The sequence below is a fragment of the Scyliorhinus torazame genome, chromosome 29, assembly GCF_047496885.1.
Source record: "Scyliorhinus torazame isolate Kashiwa2021f chromosome 29, sScyTor2.1, whole genome shotgun sequence".
Classification (NCBI taxonomy): domain Eukaryota; kingdom Metazoa; phylum Chordata; class Chondrichthyes; order Carcharhiniformes; family Scyliorhinidae; genus Scyliorhinus; species Scyliorhinus torazame.
Window position 1 is genome coordinate 24,137,221 of NC_092735.1, and position 22,381 is coordinate 24,159,601.

At 52.5% G+C, this 22,381-nt stretch overlaps 1 protein-coding gene across 3 annotated transcripts in view; it reads left to right on the plus strand.

The window, feature by feature from the left end:
• Nucleotides 1-16,539, plus strand: part of LOC140403939 (serine/threonine-protein phosphatase 6 regulatory subunit 3-like) — a 186,838-nt gene extending 170,299 nt beyond the window's left edge. Inside the window, exon 23 of one of the 3 annotated variants that reach the window (XM_072492217.1) lies at nucleotides 15,463-15,600. In XM_072492217.1, coding sequence (XP_072348318.1) covers nucleotides 15,463-15,487 — 25 coding nt within the window. In that variant the 3' untranslated portion in view covers nucleotides 15,488-15,600. Of the gene's footprint in view, nucleotides 1-15,462; nucleotides 15,604-16,118 lie in introns of those variants that run through there. The other 2 variants (XM_072492218.1, XM_072492215.1) reach the window with 2 other exon arrangements.
• Nucleotides 16,540-22,381: the final 5,842 nt, after the last annotated feature.

Consider the following 22,381-nt stretch of genomic DNA (forward strand, 5'->3'; position numbering starts at 1 on the left):
ACCCGGTTGACACTTAACTGCCCACTGAAGTGGCCTAACAAGCCACTCCATTCAAGGGCAATTAGAGAGGGGCAACAAATGTTAGCCCCGCCAGCGGCTCCCACATCCCGTGAAAGAATAAGAAAAGGTGGCTCTTCTCTGAGCCAGTCTGCTTCAGGAGATAGGAAGCGGCAAACCATGATCAACTCAGAACACCAAGGAACCAAAGCTGGACTCTGGAATATAGCGTACAACTAGGACCAACCAATACCCGTGGAGCGAGAACGAGAATTTACATTTGAAGTCCACAATTTTGTCCTCTGAACTAGGCTGGTGTCTGGGATTAATGGCGTTTGAGCAGGTACAGAGCCAGGGAAAGGGGCAGGGTGTGCTGGAGGAGAAACAAACCAAAGGGAAAGTCTGTCAGAGGGCGGAGGGCAGGGGAACGTCAACGACAAAATGGCTGACGGTGCGAAGACGAAAGGAGGCAGCAATGGGACAAGGAAAGGAGCGAGCCTCAAGGAAGGGGAGGGAAACTTTTAAAACCTGGCAATGTTGTTATCGGTCATGTCTTCCTGGTATTCCCACTCCCGGTTGTGGCGAAACCTGTGGAAACCTGTCAGTTGGGACACCTGTATCGAACAATATTGAATTTTGGGCAGTATGGCAGCGCAGTGATTAGCACTGCTGTCTCACAGCGCCGAGGACCCGGGTTCGATTCTGTCTCCGGGTCACTGTCCGCGTGGAATTTGGACATTCTCCCCGTGTTTGCATGGGTTTTACCCCCACAACCTAGGGTAGGTAGATTGGCCACACTAAAATTGCCCCTTAATTGGGAAAGAATTGGGTGCTCTAAATAAATAAATGAAAAGAATGAAATTGAATTTACAGCACAGAGGCTACTGGGCCCAAGCACCAGCAGTCCTGAAGAGCAATCCAGCTCGTCCCACTCTGCTCTTTACCCGGACCCCTCGCAGCTTTGTTTTTTTTCCCCCTTTTGACTTCTTCAAGGCAGCGCATTCCTGTGGGCCTCCGTGAGCTTCCTCTTGTAACATCCAAGGGCCCCACAATCTCTTCAGCAGATTGGCTCCCGGGCAATGTCGATCCATTTGTCCTGCCCCCTGTCACAATGGCTTGGAAATGGAGCGATTCCCTTGATACCAACAGCCTTCAACATTAATGCCACCTTTTAGAATGATATCCTGTCTTCGGTGAGTCAGTGCGGCCAAAGTAATATGCTATTGAAATCGATATGCGACTTCCCAAGGCAGGTAGCGACAGTAAAGGGATGTTAATCTTCTCGCAGCGTTTGAAGAATTATCCTTGGTCCCCAACCTAGTTCTTCAGCAGTGATGCTCAATGTCAAAAGTGATGATTTCCTGACTAACTACGCCGATTAGTTCTCCATTTGAGAGATGAATGTCGACGGATCTGCTGTAGGCATGGATGAGATTAGAAAAATTGTGCGCCTTATATTATTTTTATTGATCAAGCCAACAATGCTGTTGAGAAAGATTGGATATAATTGTCCACTTGCCTCCACTCGATAACGCGCTGGGACTTGTAACGCAGCCCACTGGGCCGTTTACCCATTGCTTCATCTACCACTTCTGTCGGGCCTGGCGGTTGTGATATTTGAACTCACTTGGAGTCGATCTGACTCTTTTAAAAAATATTTTGTTTTAACTCTTTCTTCCTGGCAAGAGAAAATAATTTGGGGAGTGGAGGCAGTGTGGGAGGGAGGGGGAGGAGGGTGTGTGGGAGGAGGGCATGTAGGAGGGGGGGGTGAGGGAAGGGATGAGGGTGTGTGTGAAGGAGGGCATGTGGGAGGGGGGTTTGAGGGAGGGGAGGAGGGTGTGAGGGAGAGGGAGGATGGCATGTGTAAAGGAGGAGGAGGAGGGTGTGTGGGAGGAGGGCATGTGGGAGGGGAGTGGGAGGGAGGGGCGGAGGGTGTGTGGGAGGGGAGGAGGGTGTGAGGGAGAGGGATGAGGGTGGGTGTGAAGGAGGGGGAGGAGGAGGGGAGGGAGGGAGAGAAGAGGGATGAGGGTGTGTGAGGGAGGGGAAGGAGGGTGTGTGAGGGAGGGGAAGGAGGGTGTGTGAGGGAGGGGAAGGAGGGTGTGCGAGGGAGGGGGAGGAGGGTGTGTGAGGGATGGGGAGGAGGGCATGTGAGGGAGGGGAAGAGGGCGTGTGGGAGGGATGGAGAGGAGGGCATGTGGGAGGGAAGTGTGCGGGCCAGGGGAGGAGGCGTGTGAGAGGGGAAGGAGGGCTTGTGGGGGGACGTGTTGGAGGGGTGCATGTGGGAGGGGGGCATGTGGGAGGAGAGGAGGGCATGTGGGGTGTATGGGAGGGGGAGGAGGGCATGTGGAGGGCAGGAGTGTGTGAGGGAGGGGGAGGAGGGTGTGAGGGAGAAGTGTGATGATATGCATAAGCAATCATGTAAATAGTAAAGTATATGACCTCCAACCAGCAGATGGCAGTAGAGAGCCACGTCACACTGTTACCTCGGGGAGTCTGGTGATAGTCGTCGTAGTGATTAGTCATATTTGTAGTAGCTCTTAGATCATTTATGATAGTTTTTGATTATTTTCTTTTGGTTATCTAACCCACGCAATTGTTTAACTATAAACATTCAACTAGTCACAAACCAGACGTTCTCTCATGCACTTATTCCGACCGGCCAAGCACCAGAACGTAACATGGTACCAGGATTGGTTTTGAAGTTCCAAACAGACAAAGATAACAGAGAAGAAAGAAGAAACAATATTTCTACTAACCACATAGTACTGGCAAATATCACTCAACACACTACTAGGCATTGAAGACCAGGCTGGAAGGTCTGAAGACTCCACACCAGCTTCGAGTCACTGGTAATGTAGATGCGAATTGGCGCGCTTTTAAACAGCAATTCACACTCTACGTAGCAGCTCTTGGTCTGCAGGCACAGCCCAATGAACAGAGAATAGCATTGCTGCTCACTGTAGCAGGTCCACAGGCGATATAAATCTTTAACACCTTTGCATGCAATAATGAAGCTGATAAAAATAACTCTGATGAAGTTGTGAAAGAATTTGATTGGCGCTGCACGCCAACAAAAACAAAACATTCAAGCGGTATGTTTTTTGCACGCGCACACAACAGGTAAGTGAATCATTCGACAGCTTCTTGAGGTTAAAGGCTCAGACATGTCATTTTGCAACTTTGCAAGCGTCGATGATCCGCGATTAAATCACGTTCGGGATTAGCAATGACAAAGTTCAGGTGAGATTGTTCAGGGAGAATGGCCTCCAGCTCGACGATGCCATTAAAACTTCATGCCAGCGAGCTAAGTATGCAGCAGATTGGCACTCTTGGCCTAAAGAATTTTGGCGGGAAGATTGGAGAGGCAGCCGACGCCATTAGTGTTGTGACGCACCCTAAGGCAAAACGTGGTCCCAGGAGCGGTGGTCATTTTAAACGAGTGACCGCCACCGCCATTCTGTGCAACTGATGCGGCAACAAGCATTTGCAAAGGCAACGTCCAGCATTCAGAAAAATCTGTACTTTTTTTAATATAAAATATTTTCATTAAGGTATTTGCAAAATTTTTCTAACAATAACAAAAACAATAACATTGATATGGTAAACTAAACATTTCCCCACCTGAGCCAATCTTCACACACCTCAACCATCTAACACTTATCCGCCCCCCCCCCCCCCCCCCCCACCCCTTCAGAGTGCTGCTTCTGCCGACTCCCGAGAAAGTCGACGAACGGCTGTCACCTCCGAGAGAACCCCAACATTGACCCTCTTAAGGCAAACTTTATTTTCTCAAGACTGCGAAACCCAGCCATGTCACCAATCCAGGTCTCTACACTCGGGGGCTTCGAGTCCCTCCACATTAAAAGGATCCGTCTCCGGGCTAATAGGGAGGCAAAGGCCCGGACATCGGCCTCTTTCACTCCCTGAACTCCCGGATCTTCTGACACTCCAAAGATCGCTACCTCTGGACTCGGCACCACCCGAGTTCCTAGCACCATGGACATTGCCTTCGCAAACCCCTGCCAAAACTCTCTGAGCTTCGGGCATGTCCAGAACATGTGCACATGGTTTGCTGGGGTTCCCGCGCACCTCACACATCTAGTACCCCGAAAAACTTGCTCATCCTCGCCGCCGTCATGTGTGCCCAGTGGACCATCTTAAATTAAAGCTAAGCCTGGCACATGAAGAGGAATTGACCCTGCTTAGGGCGTCCGCCCATAGACCTGCCTCTAACTCTCCACCTAACTCTCCTCCCACTCGCCCTTAAGCTCCTCTGCCTCCAACAGCTCCTGGTAGATATCCGACACTTTCCCCTCCCCCACCCAGGTACCGAACACTACTCTATCCTGTATCCCCCGTGGCGGCAGCAGCGGAAAGACCGGCACCTGCTTTCTCAGGAAGTCTCGCACTTGCAAATACCTAAAACCATTCCCTGGCGGCAGTTTAAATTTATCTTCCAGCGCCTTCAAGCTGGGAAAGCTCCCATCTATAAATAGATCCCCCATCCTTCTAATTCCTGCCCTCTGCCAGCTCTGGAACCCGCCATCCAGCCTGCCCGGTGCAAACCTGTGGTTGTTACAAATCGGGGTCCAAACCGACGCACCCTCCACCTTCTTATACCTCCTCCACTGCCCCCAGATCCTCAGAGTCGCCACTACTTCCGAACCTCTGGAGTATCGGGCCGGCGAGAACGGCAGAGGTGCCATTACCAATGCTCCCAGACTGGTGACTTTACATGACGCCGCCTCCAACCGCTCCCATGCCGACCCCTCCCCCATTAGATAGATTAAGCTTATGCAGTGCCTCCCATTTCCGAGCCACCTGGATTCCCAGATAGCGAAAGCACTTCCCTACCATTCTAAGCGGCAGCTCTTCCAGTCTCTCCTCCTGCCCTCTAGCCTGAATCATGAACATCTCGCTCTTCCCCATGTTCAATTTATACTCCGAAAAACTGCCAAATTCCCCCAGGATCCGCATCACCTCCCCCATCCCCTCCAATGGGTCCGAAATGTACAAAAGAAAATCGTCCGCGTAGAGCGAGACCCGGTGCTCCACCCCCATGGGAACCAGCCCCTGCCAGTTCCCCAAAGCTCTTAGCGCCATGGCCAATGGCTCTATAGCTAGAACAAACAATAACGGGGACAGGGGGCACCCTTGCCTCGTCCCTCGATGTAATTTAAAATACCCCGACCCCAGCCGGTTCGTACGCACGCTCGCTACAGGCGCCTGGTAGAGCAACCGCGCCCAGCCAATAAAGCCCTCACCAAACCCAAATCTTCCCAGTGCCTCCCACAGGTACTCCCACTCCACCCGATCAAAAACCTTCTCCGCATCCATCGCTACCACCACCTCCGCCTCTCCTCTTTCTGAGGGCATCATTATAACATTAAAAAGCCTCTGAACGTTGGCCTTGAGTTGCCTGCCCTTAACGAATCCAGTCTGGTCTTCCCCTATCAACCCTGGAACTCAGTCTTCTATCCTTGTGACCAATAACTTAGCCAACAACTTGGCAACCACATTCAAAAGCGAGATCGGCCTATATGACCCACACTGCTCAGGATCCTTCTCCCGTTTCAGAATAAGTGAAATCGAGGCCTGCAATATTGTCGGGGGAGGATTTCCTTCTCCCTAGCCTCGTTAAACGTCCTCACCAGCAGTGGGCTCAATATCTCTGAGAACTTCTTATAAAATTCCAGCGGGTAGCCGTCCGGCCCCGGAACTTTGCCCGACTGTATACCCTCCAGCCCTTGATAATTTCCTCAATCTCAATTGGGGCTCCCAGCCCCTCCACCAGGTCCTCCTCCACCCTCGGAAACCTCAACTGATCCAGAAATTGCCTCATCCTCTCCACTCCAGCCGGGGGTTCCGACTCATATAATTTACTGTAAAATTCTTTAAAAACTTTGTTCACTTTGTCCCCCTGGGTCCAAGACCATGTTACCATCCCTATTCTTCACTCTACCAATCTCCCTGGCAGCCTCTCTCTTCTTAAGCTGTTGCGCCAACATCCTACTCGCCTTTTCCCTGTACTCATAACCCGCCCCTTTACCTTCCTCAACTGTTCCACTGCTTTCCCTATGGTCAACAACTCAACTCCGCCTGCAACGTCCGCCGCTCTCTCAGGAGCCCCGTGTCTGGGGCTTCTGGGTATCTCCTGCCCACCCGGAGTATCTCCTCCACTAATCTCTCCGGACCCGCGTCCCCCGCTTCACCGAGTACCCCCATGAGCAGCAGCCGTTCCCGACCTCCCATTTATTCCCGACAATAGTTCCTCCCCTGTCAGCAAAGCCGCCTTCCACCCACCCTTTCCCCCCCCCAACAGCACCAGAAACCTCATCCCCCAGGTCAAGTACCAGTTTAACACTTTAAAAAAAAATATATATATTTTATTGAAATTTTTTTTTCCCTGAGCAACATTTTTCCCGCTTACAAAACAAACGAAACGATAACAATAACAAAACAGAAATTTGTAACTTTTTAACAATAATAATAATAATAATAATACACAAGTAACAAACCTCATACTCTATTGACCTATACTCAACTAAACCTCCATCCCCCCGCCCCCCCCCCCCCCCGGGTTGCTGCTGCTGGTCATCTGTCTTCCCTCTAACGTTCCCCTAGGTAGTCGAGAAATGGCTGCCACCGCCTGGTGAACCCTTGAGCCGATCCTCTCAGGGCAAACTTTATCTGCTCCAGTTTAATAAACCCCGCCATATCGTTTACCCAGGCCTCCAGTCCAGGGGGTTTCGCCTCCTTCCACATGAGTAGGATCCTGCGCCGGGCTACGAGGGACGCAAAGGCCACGACATCGGCTTCTTTCGCCTCCTGCACTCCTGGCTCTTCCGCAACTCCAAATAGAGCTAACCTCCAGCTTGGTTTGACCCGGGCCTTCACCACCTGCGAAATCACTCCCGTCACTCCCTTCCAATACCCTTCCAGTGCCGGGCACGCCCAAAACATATGTGCGTGGTTTGCCGGGCTCCCGCCACACCTCCCACATCTGTTCTCCACTCCAAAGAACCTGCTCAATCTTGCCCCCGTTATGTGTGCTCTATGTAGCACCTTAAATTGAATCAGGCTAAGCCTGGCGCATGAGGAAGAGGAGTTTACCCTGCTTAGGGCATCAGCCCACATACCCTCCTCTATCTCCTCCCCTAGTTCTTCTTCCCACTTTCCTTTTAGTTCGCCCACCGACTCCTCCCCCTCTTCCCTCATCTCTCTGTAAATCTCTGACACCTTGCCCTCTCCGACCCACACCCCTGAAAGCACCCTGTCCTGTATCCCCTGTGTCGGGAGCCGCGGAAATTCCCTCACCTGTTGTCTAGTAAACGCCCTCACCTGCATATATCTCAAGAAATTTCCCCGGGGTAACTCATACTTTTCCTCCAGTGCTCCCAAGCTCGCAAAAGTCCCATCTATGAATAAATCTCCCACCTTCCTAATTCCCAACTGGTACCAGCTCTGAAATCCTCCATCCATTCTTCCTGGGGCGAACCTATGGTTGTTCCTGATAGGGGACCCCACCAGGGCTCCCCGCACCCCTCTCTGTCGCCTCCACTGTCCCCATATGTTCAGTGTTGCCGCCACCACCGGGTTCGTGGTGTACTTTTTAGGTGAGATCGGTAGCGGTGCCGTCACCAGCGCCTCTAGACTCGTCCCTTTACAGGACCTTCTCTCCAGCCTTTTCCACGCCGCTCCCTCACCCTCCATCATCCATCTACGTATCATTGCCACATTGGCGGCCCAATAATAATCTCCCAAGTTCGGTAGTGCCAGTCCTCCTCTGTCCCTACTGCGCTGAAGGAACCCCCTCCTTACTCTCGGAACTTTCCCTGCCCACACAAAGCTCGTAATGCTCCTATCTATTTTATTAAAAAAGGTCCTGGTGATTAAAATAGGGAGACATTGAAATACAAATAAGAACCTCGGGAGGACCATCATCTTAATTGCTTGCACCCTGCCCGCCAGCGATAAAGGCTGCCTGTCCCACCTCTTAAAGTCCTCCTCCATTTGTTCTACCAGCCGTGTCAGATTAAGTCTGTGCAAGGTTCCCCAGCTCCTAGCGATCTGAATCCCCAAGTATCGGAAGTTTCTTTCCACTTTCCTTAGCGGTAAGCCTTCTATCTCTCTACTCTGGTCCCCTGGATGTATCACATACAATTCACTCTTCCCCATGTTTAACCTATACCCCGAAAATTCTCCGAACCTCCTCAAAATTCGCATAACCTCTATCATCCCCCCCGCTGGGTCCGACACGTATAACAATAGGTCATCCGCGTATAACGAGACTCGGTGTTCTTCTCCTCCTCTAGCCACCCCTCTCCATTTCCTGGAGTCTCTCAACGCCATGGCCAGAGGTTCAATTGCCAATGCAACCAACAATGGAGGCAGCGGGCATCCCTGTCTTGTTCCCCTGTATAATCAGAAATACTCCGATCTATGTCGACCTGTAACTACGCTTGCCGTTGGTGCCCCATAAAGTAGTCTAACCCAGCGAATAAACCTGTTCCCAAACCCAAACCTCCTTAACACTTCCCATAAATACTCCCACTCCACCCTATCAAATGCCTTCTCTGCGTCCATTGCCGCCACTATCTCTGCCCCCCCCTCCACTGAGGGCATCATTATGACCCCTAATAGTCGTCGCACGTTAACATTCAATTGTCTCCCTTTTACGAACCCTGTCTGGTCTTCGTGCACCACCCCCGGGACACAGTCCTCTATCCTCGATGCCAGCACCTTTGCCAGCAATTTGGCGTCCACGTTCAATAGTGAAATAGGTCTATAGGACCCGCACTGCAACGGATCTTTGTCCCTCTTCAAAATTAGCGATATCGTCGCCTCCGACATCGTCGGGGGTAGAGTCCCTGGCCTCATTGAACGTCCTCGCCAACAACGGGGCCAACAAGTCCACATATTTTATGTAGAATTCCACCGGGAACCCGTCCGGCCCCGGGGCCTTCCCTGCTTGCATGCTTCCCAGTCCCTTAATAACCTCGTCCACCCCAATCGACGCCCCCAGACCTGCCACCGCCTGCTCCTCCACTTTCGGGAACCTCAATTGGTCCAGGAACTGCCGCATCCCCTCCTCTCCCTCTGGGGGCTGAGACCTATACAGTTCCTCATAAAAGGTATTAAACACCTCATTTATCTTTCCTGCCCTTCGCACAGTGTCTCCCCTTTCCTCCCTAATTCCTCCTATCTCCCTCGCTGTTGCCCTCTTTCGCAGTTGGCGCGCCAACAGGCGACTAGCCTTTTCCCCATATTCATACCTCCTCCCCTGTGCCTTCCTCCACAGTACCTCCGCCTTTCTGGTGGTCAGAAGGTCAAACTCGGTCTGGAGTCGTCTCCTCTCCCTGTACAGCTCCTCCTCCGGGGTCTCTGCAAATTCCCTGTCCACCCTTAAAATCTCCCCCAGTAATCTATCCCTTTCCTTGGCCTCTGTTTTCCTTTTGTGGGCCCCAATAGAAATCAGCTCTCCTCTGACCACCGCTTTTAGTGCTTCCCAGACCACTCCCACAGGGACCTCGCCGTCGTCATTGACCTCCAGGTATCTCTCAATACACCCCCTCACTCTTGCACACACTCCCTCATCCGCCATCAGTCCCACATCTAATCGCCAGAGTGTTCTCTGCTCCCTGTCCTCTCCTACTTCCAGGTCCACCCAATGTGGGGCATGGTCCGAAACCGCTATGGCTGAGTATTCAGCTTCTTCCACCCTAGAGATCAACGACCTTCCTAAAACAAAAAAATCTATCCGGGAGTACACTTTATGGACGTGGGAGAAGAAGGAATACTCCCTAGCCCTGGGTCTAAGAAATCGCCATGGATCCACTCCCCCCATTTGGTCCATAAACCCCTTAAGTACCTTGGCCGCTGCCGGCCTTCTTCCGGTCCTTGAGCTGGATCTATCTAGCCCCGGGTCCAGCACCGTATTGAAGTCCCCTCCTAAAATCAAATTTCCTGCCTCCAGGTCCGGAATACGCCCCAGCATCCGTCTCATGAACCCCGCATCGTCCCAATTTGGGGCATACACATTAACCAACACGACCTCCATTCCCTCCAGCCTACCACTCACCATTACATATCTACCTCCACTATCTGCTACGATGTTCTTTGCTTCAAATGCTACCCGTTTCCCCACCAAAATGGCCACCCCTCTGTTCTTTGCGTCCAGTCCTGAGTGGAACACCTGTCCCACCCATCCTTTCCTTAGCCTAACTTGGTCCGCCACCTTTAGGTGCGTCTCTTGGAGCATAACCACGTCTGCCCTTAGTCCTTTCAAATGCGCGAGCGCTCGGGCCCTTTTTATCGGTCCATTCAGGCCTCTCACGTTCCACGTGATCAGCCTCACTGGGGGGCTACCTGCCCCCCTCCCGTGTCGACTAGCCATTACCTTCTCTAGGCCAGTCCCATATCCCGCCTCCGCGCTCCCGCTCGCTCCCCCAGCGTCGCACTCCACCCCCGACCACCCACTCTTTAGCCATTTCCTTTTGGATTTCCGCAGCAGCAACCCAGTTGTCCCCCCCCCCCCCCCTAGATCCCTATCTAGCTTGATTGCTCCCCCCATATCACTTCCGTAAGTCAGCTGACCTCAACTGACCCCGGGTACTCCTGCTCGCTCCTCGACCCCCCCGGTGTGAGGGAACTCCCATCCGCCTTGCGCCTGTTTTCCCGCCTTATTCTTTCTGGCGCGGGAACATCCCTTTACCTGACCCGCCTCTTATGGCGCAGCTCCCTTTCCCCTCCCCCTCTCCTTCCCCATTCTCCGACTATGTCCCGCCTCTCCCCCCTCACCGGCGCCCACATTTCCCCAGTGTCCCCCCCCTTCCCTGTTTACTTCTCGATTAACTTTCACCATCACATTATCAAAAACAATAACAATAACAACAGTAACAGTTCCCTGCAGCATCAGTCCCTCAGTTCCGGTCCAGTTTCTCTTCATTGATGAAGGACCATGCTTCCTCCGCCGTCTCGAAATAATAGTGTCTCTCCTGATACGTGACCCATAGTCTTGCCGGCTGCAGCATCCCAAACTTCACCTTCTTTTTGTGCAAAACCTCTTTGGCTCGGTTGAAGCTCGCCCTCCTTCTCGCCACCTCCGCACTCCAATCCTGGTATATCCTTACCACAGCATTCTCCCATCTGCTACTCCGCACCTTTTTAGCCCATCTCAGGACCACTTCTCTGTCCTTAAGGTGGTAAAATCGCACGATTATCGCCCTCGGTGGTTCTCCCGCTTTTGGTCTTCTCGCCGGGATCCGATTTGCCCACTCCACCTCCATGGGGCCCGCAGGGGCCTCATCACCCATCAATGAGCTCAGCATCTTACTTGCGTACGCTCCACAGTCCACTCCTTCCACACCCTCCGGGAGACCTAGTATCCTAAGGTTCTTCCTTCGCGCTCCATTTTCAAGGGCCTCAATCCTGTCAGCACACTTTTTATGAAGTGCCTCGTGCGTCTGAGTCTTAACCGCCAGGCCCAGGACCTCGTCCTCAATACCTGACACCTTCTGCTCCACCACGCGAAGCTCAGTCTCCTGGGTCTTTAAAGCCTCCTTAAGCCCCTCAATTGCCTGCAACATCGGGGTCATTACCTCCTTCTTCAGCAGATCCACGCACCGTCTCACTACTTCATCCTGCTCAGGCCCCCATGTCGCCTGCGATTTCTCCGCCGCCATTTTGTTCTCCACTCCCTCTGACCTTGTGGTTGAAGATTCTTCGGGCTGCAGCCGCCGCCGCCGGCTTTTCCCTCCGTCGTTCGGGGGGGACTCCCTTCCCACGCACCTCACACCGGGTTTTTTGGCCGGCAAAGTCCCTGTTGGGGCTGTTCAAAGAGCCCGAAGATCCGTCGGAGCTGGAGCCGCCGAAACGTGCGGCTCGCTCATCCCCGCCGCAACCGGAAGTGACCAGTTTAACACTTGCTCACCCCCCACTGCACTTCCAAGAGTCAGCTGAACCATGCTGACCCCGATAACCCCGCCCCTGGTGCCAAACAGTATGTCTCCCTATTGTTCAAACTGCTCTCCCCCCACATGCATAAACCTTTTAACAGCATCACATTCCCCAATAAGTAAACAGCAGCAAAAAAACCAAAAACGAAATTAACATAAACCAGTGAAGAGACAATCACTTAAAACAAAACCCAGTCTCCCGAAGAATATCCTTAACTCCAAGTCCCCCCCGCATCAAATCCCTGCAAGACGAAGCACCCTACAACCATCACCGCAGCCCATAATTTCACCCAGAACGCCATAAAATCTCTTTTCTTTTAAAGAAACAGTACAGTATTACGACCACCGCTACAAAACGTCTCCACAGCTTAAATGTCCTTTAAATCGTCGGGAAAATGTGTTCTAAATGCAAAGGCAAAAATCACTTTGCTAAACAATTTTTCTCGACTAAAAAATTGGAAGTACCAAAATCAATCAACGTGATTGATGAGATAAATCGCGAAGACATTTTTTATAGATATGATATCTAGTGAAGGTAAGCATTACAACAGCATGCAAGCAGGCAGGGCTTCAAAGCAAATTTTCAGTAATAGCGAGGCAAATACAAGTGTTCAAAGAGATAACTGGACAGTTCCTCTAATCTGATGATTAATAATACATTGATCAAAGTTAAACTTGACACGGGAGCAAGTGCCAATGTTATTAGTTTAAAAAAATATATATTTAGAGTACCCAATTATTTTGTAACCCAATTAAGGGGCAATTTAGCATAGCCAGTCTACCTAACCTGCACATTTTTGGGTTGTGGGGGTGAAGACATCAATCTAATAAGTTTATCGGATATGCAAGAAATGAAAATTAAACCGCATGTTTTAAATAAAGCTGCACAATAAAGGATTACAACGGCAAAAGAATTAATACTTTGGGAGTATGCGAACTCAAGGTCAGTGTAAAGAGTAAAGTACATAAAGTGAAGTTTTCCATTGTAGAGGCTGAGCGTGAATCATTACTGGGAGTGGAAGCATGTGAAGCCCTCGAATTAGCTAAAAGAGTCTACAGTGCTGACTGTGCTGTAACCACGCAAAGTACATCAGTGGATTCAATCCTGAAAGAATTTCCTGAAATATTTCATGGATTTGGAGTTTTGTCATTCTCTGGTTTGAATCCGGTTGAAAGACAATGTGCACCAAGGTGAGTATCAGCTCCATTACAGGAATGATTTAAAAAAATAATAATAATAATCTTTATTGTCACAAGTAGGCTTACATCAACACTGCAATGAAGTTACTGTGAAAAGCCCCTCGTCGCCACACTCCGGCACCTGTTCGGCTACACAGAGGGAGAATTCAGAATGTCCAAATTACCTAACAGCATGTCCTTCAGGACTTGTGGGAGAAAACCGGAGCATCCGGAGGAAACCCACGTAGACATGGGGAGAACGTGCAAACTCCACACAGGCAGTGACCCAAGCCGGGAAACAAACCTGGGACCCTGGAGCTGTGAAGCAACTATGCTACCATGATGCCCACGATGAACGAGAGAGAATGACAAATCTGGGGGTGATAAAACAAATTATTAATAATAATAATCGCTTATTGTCACAAGTAGGCTTCAATGAAGTTACTGTGAAAAGCCCCTAGTCGCCACATTCCGGCGCCTGTTCGGGGAGGCTGGTACGGGAATTGAACCGTGTTTCTGGCCTTGTTCTGCCTTACAGCCCACTGTGCTAAACCAACCCCTGTCAAACAGAAGTCAAAATTAATCTTACAGCAGGTGATAAAATATCTCGGTGAGGGATGGCCAAAAGGATCCTGTTCCAAATATTTTAACATCCGAGCAGGGCAAACTGCAGCCAATGGTTTTTTGCTCCGACAAAACAGGATTGTCATTCTGCAATCTTTACGATCCATGATTCTACAGAAGATTCATGAGTGGCATAGAAAAATGTAGGCGAAGAGCTAGAGAAACGGTATACTGGCCAGGTATCAATCAAGACAGTTATTGATTGATTGATTGATATTTATTGTCACATGTACCGAAGTACAGTGAAAATTATTTTTCTGCAGCCAAGGGAAGGTACACAGTACGTACATAACAGACAAAAAGAATAATCGACAGAGTGTCGTGTTAGGTACACTGGTACGACACTGGCTGCAACTGGATGCAGCTTAGATCAGAAAGATACTCCAGACCTTGAAGTTACTTCAATCAGGTTTATTGAATAGTAGCACAGTTAGCACAGTTCTCTGTGAGTTCGACTCTCTGCTAATTTAAGCGTGGTTACTCTGTCTGACTGAACCAGACTAGCTCTTCCATGTGGTGGAGGTGTGAGATTGTAACAACACCCTTGACTGACTCTCTAGATGTTCATCAGTGGAAAGAGGCGGAGTGTGAGTGCCTCGTGTCTTTTATAGTCAGATCCCACCCCTGAGTGTCCTGCCTGCTTATTGGTCACGTCCTGTTCTCTGTGTCAATCAGCTGCTTGTCTGTATATCATTATGCGTGTGTCTGCATAACATGACACACAGTACATTGACAATGGTGCATCAACAAATAGAACATAGAACATTACAGCGCAGTACAGGCCCTTCGGCCCTCGATGTTGCGCCGACCTGTGAAACCACTCTAAAGCCCATCTACACTATTCCCTTATCGTCCGTATGTCTGTCCAATGACCATTTGAATGCCTTTAATGTTGGCGAGTCCACTACTGTTGCAGGTAGATCTTGGGCCGAGCAGTTGCCATACCAAGCTGTAATGACATTCAGATCACGATAGAAAACTGTGCAACTTGTCAGAAATTTCAGTACAAACAACAAAAAGAACCAATGCAAATGAGCGAAATAATAACGATTTCCATGGCAGGAAGTAGAAATGGATTTGGCAGGAAAAGAATTCCTGGTAGTGATTGACTATTTCTCTAACTTCACAGAAGTGGTACAGCTAGCCAACTCATCAGCCAGGTATGTCATCAAACATACCAAGGATATTGTTGATAGTCATGGCATACCTCAAATTGTCACGAGCGAAAATGGCCCATGTTTTAGCAGTCATGAATGGACAGAGTTCGCACAGAGCTCTGATTTTCGACATATTACTTCTAGTAATATGTCGAACCAGGGCGACCTGATAGAGGTCTACAAAATTATGAGGGGCATAGACAGAGTGGATAGTCAGAGGCTTTTCCCCGGGGTAGAGGGGTCAATTACTAGGGGGCATAGGTTTAAGGTGAGAGGGGCAAGGTTTAGAGTAGATATTCGAGGCAGGTTTTTTACGCAGAGGGTAGTGGGTGCCTGGAACTCGCTGCCGGAGGAGGTGGTGGAAGCAGGGACGATAGTGACATTTAAGGGGCATCTTGACAAATACATGAATAGGATGGGAATAGAGGGATACGGACCCAGGAAGTGTAGAAGATTGTAGTTTAGTCGGGCAGCATGGTCGGCACGGGCTTGGAGGGCCGAAGGACCTGTTCCGGTGCTGTACATTTCTTTGTTCTTTGTTGTTCTAGTCTCTTTTTCCAATGGGAAGGATGAAAAGAAACAGCTGCTCAAAGAAGCTATGGACAGCCAGGAAGATCCACATCTCGCATTACTTAGCTATAGAGCAGCACTATTGATTAATGGATTATCACCGTCACAATTGCAGATGAATCGACAGTTCAGAACAACCTTTTAAAAAATAAATTTAGAGTACCCAATTCATTTCTTTTCCAATTAAGGGGCAATTTAGCGTGGCCAATCCACCTACCCTGCACATCTTTGGGTTGTCGGGGCGAAACCCACGCAAACACGGGGAGAATGTGCAAACTCCACACGGACAGTGACCCAGAGCCTGGATTGAACCTGGGACCTCGGCGCGGTGAGGCAGCAGTGCTAACCACTGCGCCACCGTGCTGCCCCAGCTCAGAACAACCTTAGCGTGCATTCTACAGGAACCAACAAATCGAAAACTTGCAAAGAAGCTCACATTTCAAAAAAGGAGGTAGAAGAGGTATTATGATAAATCCACAAGACGTCTGCAACCATTAGCAAAGAATGACAGTCAGGGTAGGAGATTCTGAAGGAGGTGGGTGGTTTAAGTGTGCAAAGGTAATACAACCATCAGTTCTGCAGTCATCCATCATTGTCACTGATGACAGACAAGTTCAGCAACCCTTTCTTTTAGAACCACAGGATGATGCTGAAAGCAATCTCAGGACAACTGAACAAACACTACCTCAGCACACAGAAACAGAACAAGCTGAAAATGTACAGCAGGAACCATCTTCAACAACGGTTGAAAAATCAAGCAACCTCACAAGTTCAACCAACGCTTAGAAGGTCGACTCGACACAGAAGAAAGGCAGACAGATTGAACTTGTGATGGACAGTAAACATGTAAATAATCAGAGCAATATGCAAATCATATATATATACTGCCTATTAAATTCAAATACGGCCTGTAAATATTATGCATTTCCAAAGGAAAGAGGATGTGATGATATGCATAAGCAATCATGTAAATAGTAAATGTACCATAACCTCCCTGCACCAGGTGGCAGTAGAGAACCATGTGACACTGTTACCTCAGGGAGTCTGGAGATAGTCGTAGTGGATAGTCATATTTATAGTAGCTCTTAGATAATTTATAAAAGTTAGTAGTTTTTGATCATTTTCTTATGGTTATCTAGCCCACGTAATTGTTTCACAATAAACATTTAACTAGTCACAAACTCTAATGCACTTATTCCGACCGGCTAAGCACCAGAATGGGTGTGTGGGAGGGGGAGGAGGGTGTGAGGGAGGGGGAGGAGGAGGGGCTGTGGGAGGGGATGTGAGGGAGGGGTAGGATGGGGCAAATAAGGGGGGAGGAGGGGGTGTGGGAGGGGGGGAGGAGGGGGTGTGGGAGGGAGGAGGTGGGAGGGGGGAGGAGGAGGTGTGGGGGGGGGATGTGAGATGGAGGGAGAGGAGGGGGTATGGGAGGGAGGGAGGGGGTGTGGGAGGGGAAGGAGGGGGTGAGGGAGGGGAAGGAGGGGGTGTGGGAGGGGGAGGAGGGGGTGTGGGAAGGGGAGGAGGGGGTGTGGGCAGAAGGGGTGTGGGAGGGTGTGTGGGAGGGGGAGGAGGGGGTGTGGGAGGGGGAGGCGGAGGTGTGGGAGGGGGTGGAGGGGGAGGGGGAAGGGGGAGCAGGAGGGGGTGTGGGAGGGGGAGGAGGTGCTGTGGGAGGGGGTGTGGGAGGGGGAGGAGGGGAGGAGGGGGAGGGGGAGGAGGAGGGGGTGTGGGAGGAGGGGGTGTGGGAGGAAGAGGAGGGGGAGGAGGGGGTGTGGGAGGAGAGAGTGTGGGAGGAAAAGGAGGAGGAGGGGTGTGGGAGGGGGTGTGGGAGGGGGAGGAGGGGGTGTGGAAGGGGGAGGAGGGTGTGTGGGAGGGGGAGGAGGAGGTGTGGGAGGAGGGGGTGTGGGGGGGAGGGGGTGTGGGAGGAGGGGGTGTGGGAGGAGGGGGTGTGGGAGGAGGAGGGTGTGTGGGAAGAGGGGGTGTGGGAGGAGGAGGGGGTGTGGGAGGGGGAGGAGGAGGGGGTGTGGGAGGAGGAGATGGTGTGGGAGGGGGAGTAGGGGGTGTGGTTGGGGGAGGAGGGGTTGTGAGAGGAGGGGGTATGGGAGGAGGAGGAGGGTGTGTGGGAGGAGGGGGTGTGGGAGGAGGGGGTGTGGGAGGGGGAGGAGGGGGTGTGGGAGGAGGGTGTGTGGGAGGAGGAGGGGGTGTGGGAGGGGGAGGAGGGGGTGTGGGAGGAGGGGGTGTGGGAGGAGGAGGGGGTGTGGGAGGGGGAGGAGGGGGTGTGGGAGGAGGGGGTGTGGGAGGAGGAGGGGGTGTGGGAGGGGGAGGAGGGGGTGTGGGAGGAGGGGGTGTGGGAGGAGGAGGGGGTGTGGGAGGGGGAGGAGGGGGTGTGGGAGGAGGGGGTGTGGGAGGGGGAGGAGGGGGTGTGGGAGGAGGGGGTGTGGGAGGGTGTGTGGTTGGGGGAGGGGGAGGGCAAGCAGTCTCGGCGCAGTATGGCGGCGCTGGCAGCTATCCGTGCGCCCTCTCTCTCCGCAGCCACCACACCAGGTTCCCATCTGCTGGGTGCACACGTGGACCACGACGTTGGGAGCTCGGCCCATCAGAGGCGGAGCATCACGGGCGGTCCCGGTAATGAACCAGCGCCTGCTGGTTCTCCGCCCGTTCGCCGTTCCCGATTTGAGCATCGGGCAATGGAGAAACCCGTCCACAATGTTTTGGCCTCAACTACGTCCTGTGGTAGAGAATTCCCCAGACTCACCCCTCTCTGGCTAAAGAAATTGCTCCTCATCTCAGTCCTAAATGGTCTACCCCGTATCCTCAGACTGTTCTGGACACCCCCACCATTGGGAACATCCTTCCTGCATCTACACTGTCGAGTCCTGTTGGAGTGTAACAGCCTACATAATGTAACCCATCCCACACAGAAGCAACATGCTCCATTCGCTGATGGGTGCGGAGGCCTCTCCGAGCCCCCGGAGCTGGAAGGGGCTCACCGGGTCCTGGCGAGGAGACCCAAGGCCGGCGAGCCGCCAAGGGCGATAGTGGCGAGGTTCCATCGTTTTGCGGACAGAGAGAGTGTCCTGTGATGTGCCAAGAAAGAGCGGAGCAGTAGATGGGAGAATGCAGTGATCCGAGTCTACCAGGACTGGAGCGCGGTGGTGGCAAAGAGGAGAGCTGGCTTCAACCAGACCAAGGCGGTGCTGCATAAAAAGAGGGTGAGATTCGGAATGCTGCAGCCAGCGCGACTGTGGGTCACGCATCAGGATCGACACCACTATTTCGAAACGCCAGAAGAGGCTTGGACCTTTATCCAAACGGAAAGATTGGACTCAAACTGAGGGTCTGTGGTTGTTGGGGAGATGTTGACTGTATACAGGGTTGTAAATATGGGTAAAGAATGTTTCACGGGTGGGACAATGGATGGGGATGGGGGAAGAGTTTTGATGGGGAGACTGTGAGGAATGTGGGCGTCGGTGCTGGAGGGAGGTGAGACTCGGGGATGGGGAATTGGGATAAGGACGCAACAGGAGCTGCGCCACAGGGGGCGGGGCTGGCTCAGGAAAGCGCGGGCTTTTTCCCGCATTAGGGAGGGGCGGGAGGGGGGGGATGAAGGAGCGCAAGGAGGAGGAGGGATTTCCACACGGGGGGGTCAACGGGAAGGCAGGGGAAGCTGGGGTCAGCAGGAGTCAGCTGACCTACGGAAGTATTATGGGGGGAGCAAATGAGCTAGATTTGGATCTAGCGGGGGAGAGGGGGTGAAAATAGGGTTGCTGCTGCATTGGCCGAGGGGGAACTGAAAATGGAAGAGGTGGTCGGGGCGGGGGTTCCCCGTCTGGGGGACTGGAGGGTGCGGGAGGCGCGGGCATGGGACTGGCCTAAAATAGGGGATGGCTAGTCGGCGGGGGGGGGGGGGGGGGGGGGGTGGGGGGGGGGGGTGGGGGGGGGGGGGTAGCCCCCCAATCCGGCTGATCACATGGAATGTGAGGGGCTTAAATGGGCCGGTTAAGAGGGCCCGAGTGTTCGCGCACTTAAAGGGACTGAAGGCAGACGTGGTCATGCTTCAGGAGACACATCTGAAGGTGGCAGATCAGGTCAGGTTAAGAAAGGGATGGGTAGGGCAGGTGTTCCATTCGGGGCTGGATGCGAAGAATAGAGGGGTGGCAATACTGGTGGGGAAGCGGGTGTCGTTTGAGGCCGAGAACATAGTAGCGGACAATGGAGGCCGATACGTGATGGTGTGCGGTAGGTTGCAGGGACGATGCTGGATTCATGAAACGGATGTTGGGGGGTATTCTGGACCTGGAGGTAGGAAGCTTGATAATGGGTGGGGATTTCCACACGGTGTTGGACCAACACTAGATCGCTCCAGATCTAGGACGGGGAAGAGGCCGGCTGCGGCCAAGGTGCTTAGGGGGTTTATGGACCAGATGGGGGGAGTAGATCCGTGGAGATTTGCCAGGCCTTTGGCCAGAGAATTTTCTTTTTTCTCCCATGTACACAAGGCCTACTCCCGTATAGATTTTTTTGTTCTGGGCAGGGCATTCATCCCGAAAGTGGAGGGAACGGAGTATTCGGCCATAGCCATTTCAGACCACGCCCCGCATTGGGTGGAACTAGAGTTGGGGGAGGAGAGGGACCAACGCCCGCTGTGGCGGTTGGATGTGGGACTGCTGGCAGACGAGGAAGTGTGCGGGAAGGTGCAGGGGTGTATTGAAAGGTATTTGGAGGCCAACGACAATGGGGAGGTGCAGGTGGGGGTAGTATGTGAGGCGTTGAAGGTGGTGGTCAGGGGAGAGTTAATCTCCATCAGGGCTCACAGGGAGAGGAGAGAGGGCAGGGAAAGGGAGAGGTTAGCGGGGGAGATTTTAAGAGTGGACAGGAGATATGCAGAGGCCCCTGATGAGGGACTACTCAGGGAGAGGAGAAGTCTCCAGACAGAGTTCGACTAGTTGACCACAGGGAAGGCGGAGGCACGTGGAGGAAGGCACAGGGGGCGACGTATGAGTATGGGGAGAAGGCGAGCTGGATGCTGGCACATCAGCTCCGTAAGAGGATGGCAGCGAGGGAGATAGGTGGAGTCAAGGATGGGAGGGGAGCTACGGTGCGGAGTGCGGTGAAAGTGAATGAGGCATTCAAGGCCTTCTATGAGGAGCTGTACAGATCCCAGCCCCCAGCGGGAAAAGAGGGAATGCGACGATTCTTGGACCAACTGAGGTTCCCGAGGGTGGAGGAGCAGGAGGTGGCTGGTCCGGGGGCGCCAATTGGGTTGGAGGAGCTGATTAGAGGACTGGGGAGCATGCAGGCGGGGAAGGCCCCGGGGCCGGATGGGTTCCCGGTGGAGTTCTATAGGAAGTATGTAGACCTGTTAGCCCTGTTGCTGGTGAGGACTTTCAATGAGGCAAGGGAGGGGGGGACCCTGCCCCCGACAATGTCAGAGGCGATGATCTCTTTGATCCTGAAGCGAGATAAGGACCCACTGCAATGTGGGTCGTACAAGCCGATCTCGCTCCTCAACGTTGATGCTAAGTTGCTGGCAAAAGTGTTAGCTACGAGGATAGAGGACTGTGTCCCAGGGGTGAATCACGAGGACGAGATGGGATTTGTAAAGGGCAGGCAGCTGAACACCAATGTGCGGAGGCTCCTAAATGTGATTATGATGCCATCGGTGGAGGGAGAGGCGGAGATAGTGGCAGCTATGGACGTGGAGAAGGCCTTTGACTGAATAGAGTGGGAGTGTCTCGGGGAAGTGTTGCGGAGGTTTGGGTTCGGGGGAGGGTTTATTAGCTGGGTTAAGCTCCTATATAGAGCCCCGGTGGCGAGTGTGGTTACGAATTGGCGGAGGTCGGAATACTTCCGGCTGTAAAAAGGGACGAGGCAGGGGTGCCCTCTGTCTCCCCTGTTGTTTGCATTAGCAATGAACCTTTGGCCATGGCATTAAGGGAGTCCAGGAAATGGAGGGGGGTGGTCCGAGGGGGAGAGGAGCATCGATTGTCGCTATACGCAGGCAACCTGTTCCTGTATGTGGCGGATCCAGTGGAGGGGATGGCGGAGGTCATGCAGATTCTAAGGGAGTTTGGGGACTTTTCGGGCTATAAGCTTAATGTAGGGAAAAGTGAGCTCTTCGTGGTGCATCCAGGGGACCAGGGAAGAGGGATTGACGACTTACCATTGAGGAGGGCGGAAAAGAGCTTTCGATACCTCGGGATCCAGATAGCTAGGAGCTGGGGGGGCACTGCACAAACTTAATTTGACGCGGCTGGTGGAGCAGATGGAGGAGGACTTCAAGCGATGGGACATGTTGCCACTCTCGCTAGCGGGCAGAGTACAGTCGATTAAAATGGTGGTCCTCCCGAGGTTTCTTTTTGTGTTCCAGTGCCTTCCAATTGTGATTACCAAGGCCTTTTTTAAGAGGGTAGGCAGGAGCATTATGGGTTTCGTGTGGGCGAGCAAGACCCCGAGGGTAAGGAGGGGGTTCCTGGAGTGTAGCAGGGATAGAGGAGGGTTGGCGTTGCCGAATCTGGGTGGCTACTACTGGGCAGCCAACGTGGCGATGATCCGTAAGTGGGTGATGGAGGGAGAGGGGGCAGCATGGAAGAGGCTGGAGATGGTGTCCTGTAAAGGAACGAGCCTGGGGGCGCTGGTGACGGCACCGCTGCCGCTCTCGCCGACAAGGTACACCACGTGTCCGGTGGTGGCGGCAACGCTAAAGATCTGGGGGCAGTGGAGACGACACAGGGGTGCGATGGGAGCCTCGGTGTGGTCCCCGATCAGAGATAACCATCGGTTTGTCCCAGGAAGGATGGACGGGGGGTTTCAGAGCTGGCATCGGGCAGGGATTAGAAGAACGGGGGACCTGTTCATTGATGGGACGCTTGCGAGCCTAGGGGCGCTGGAGGAGAAGTT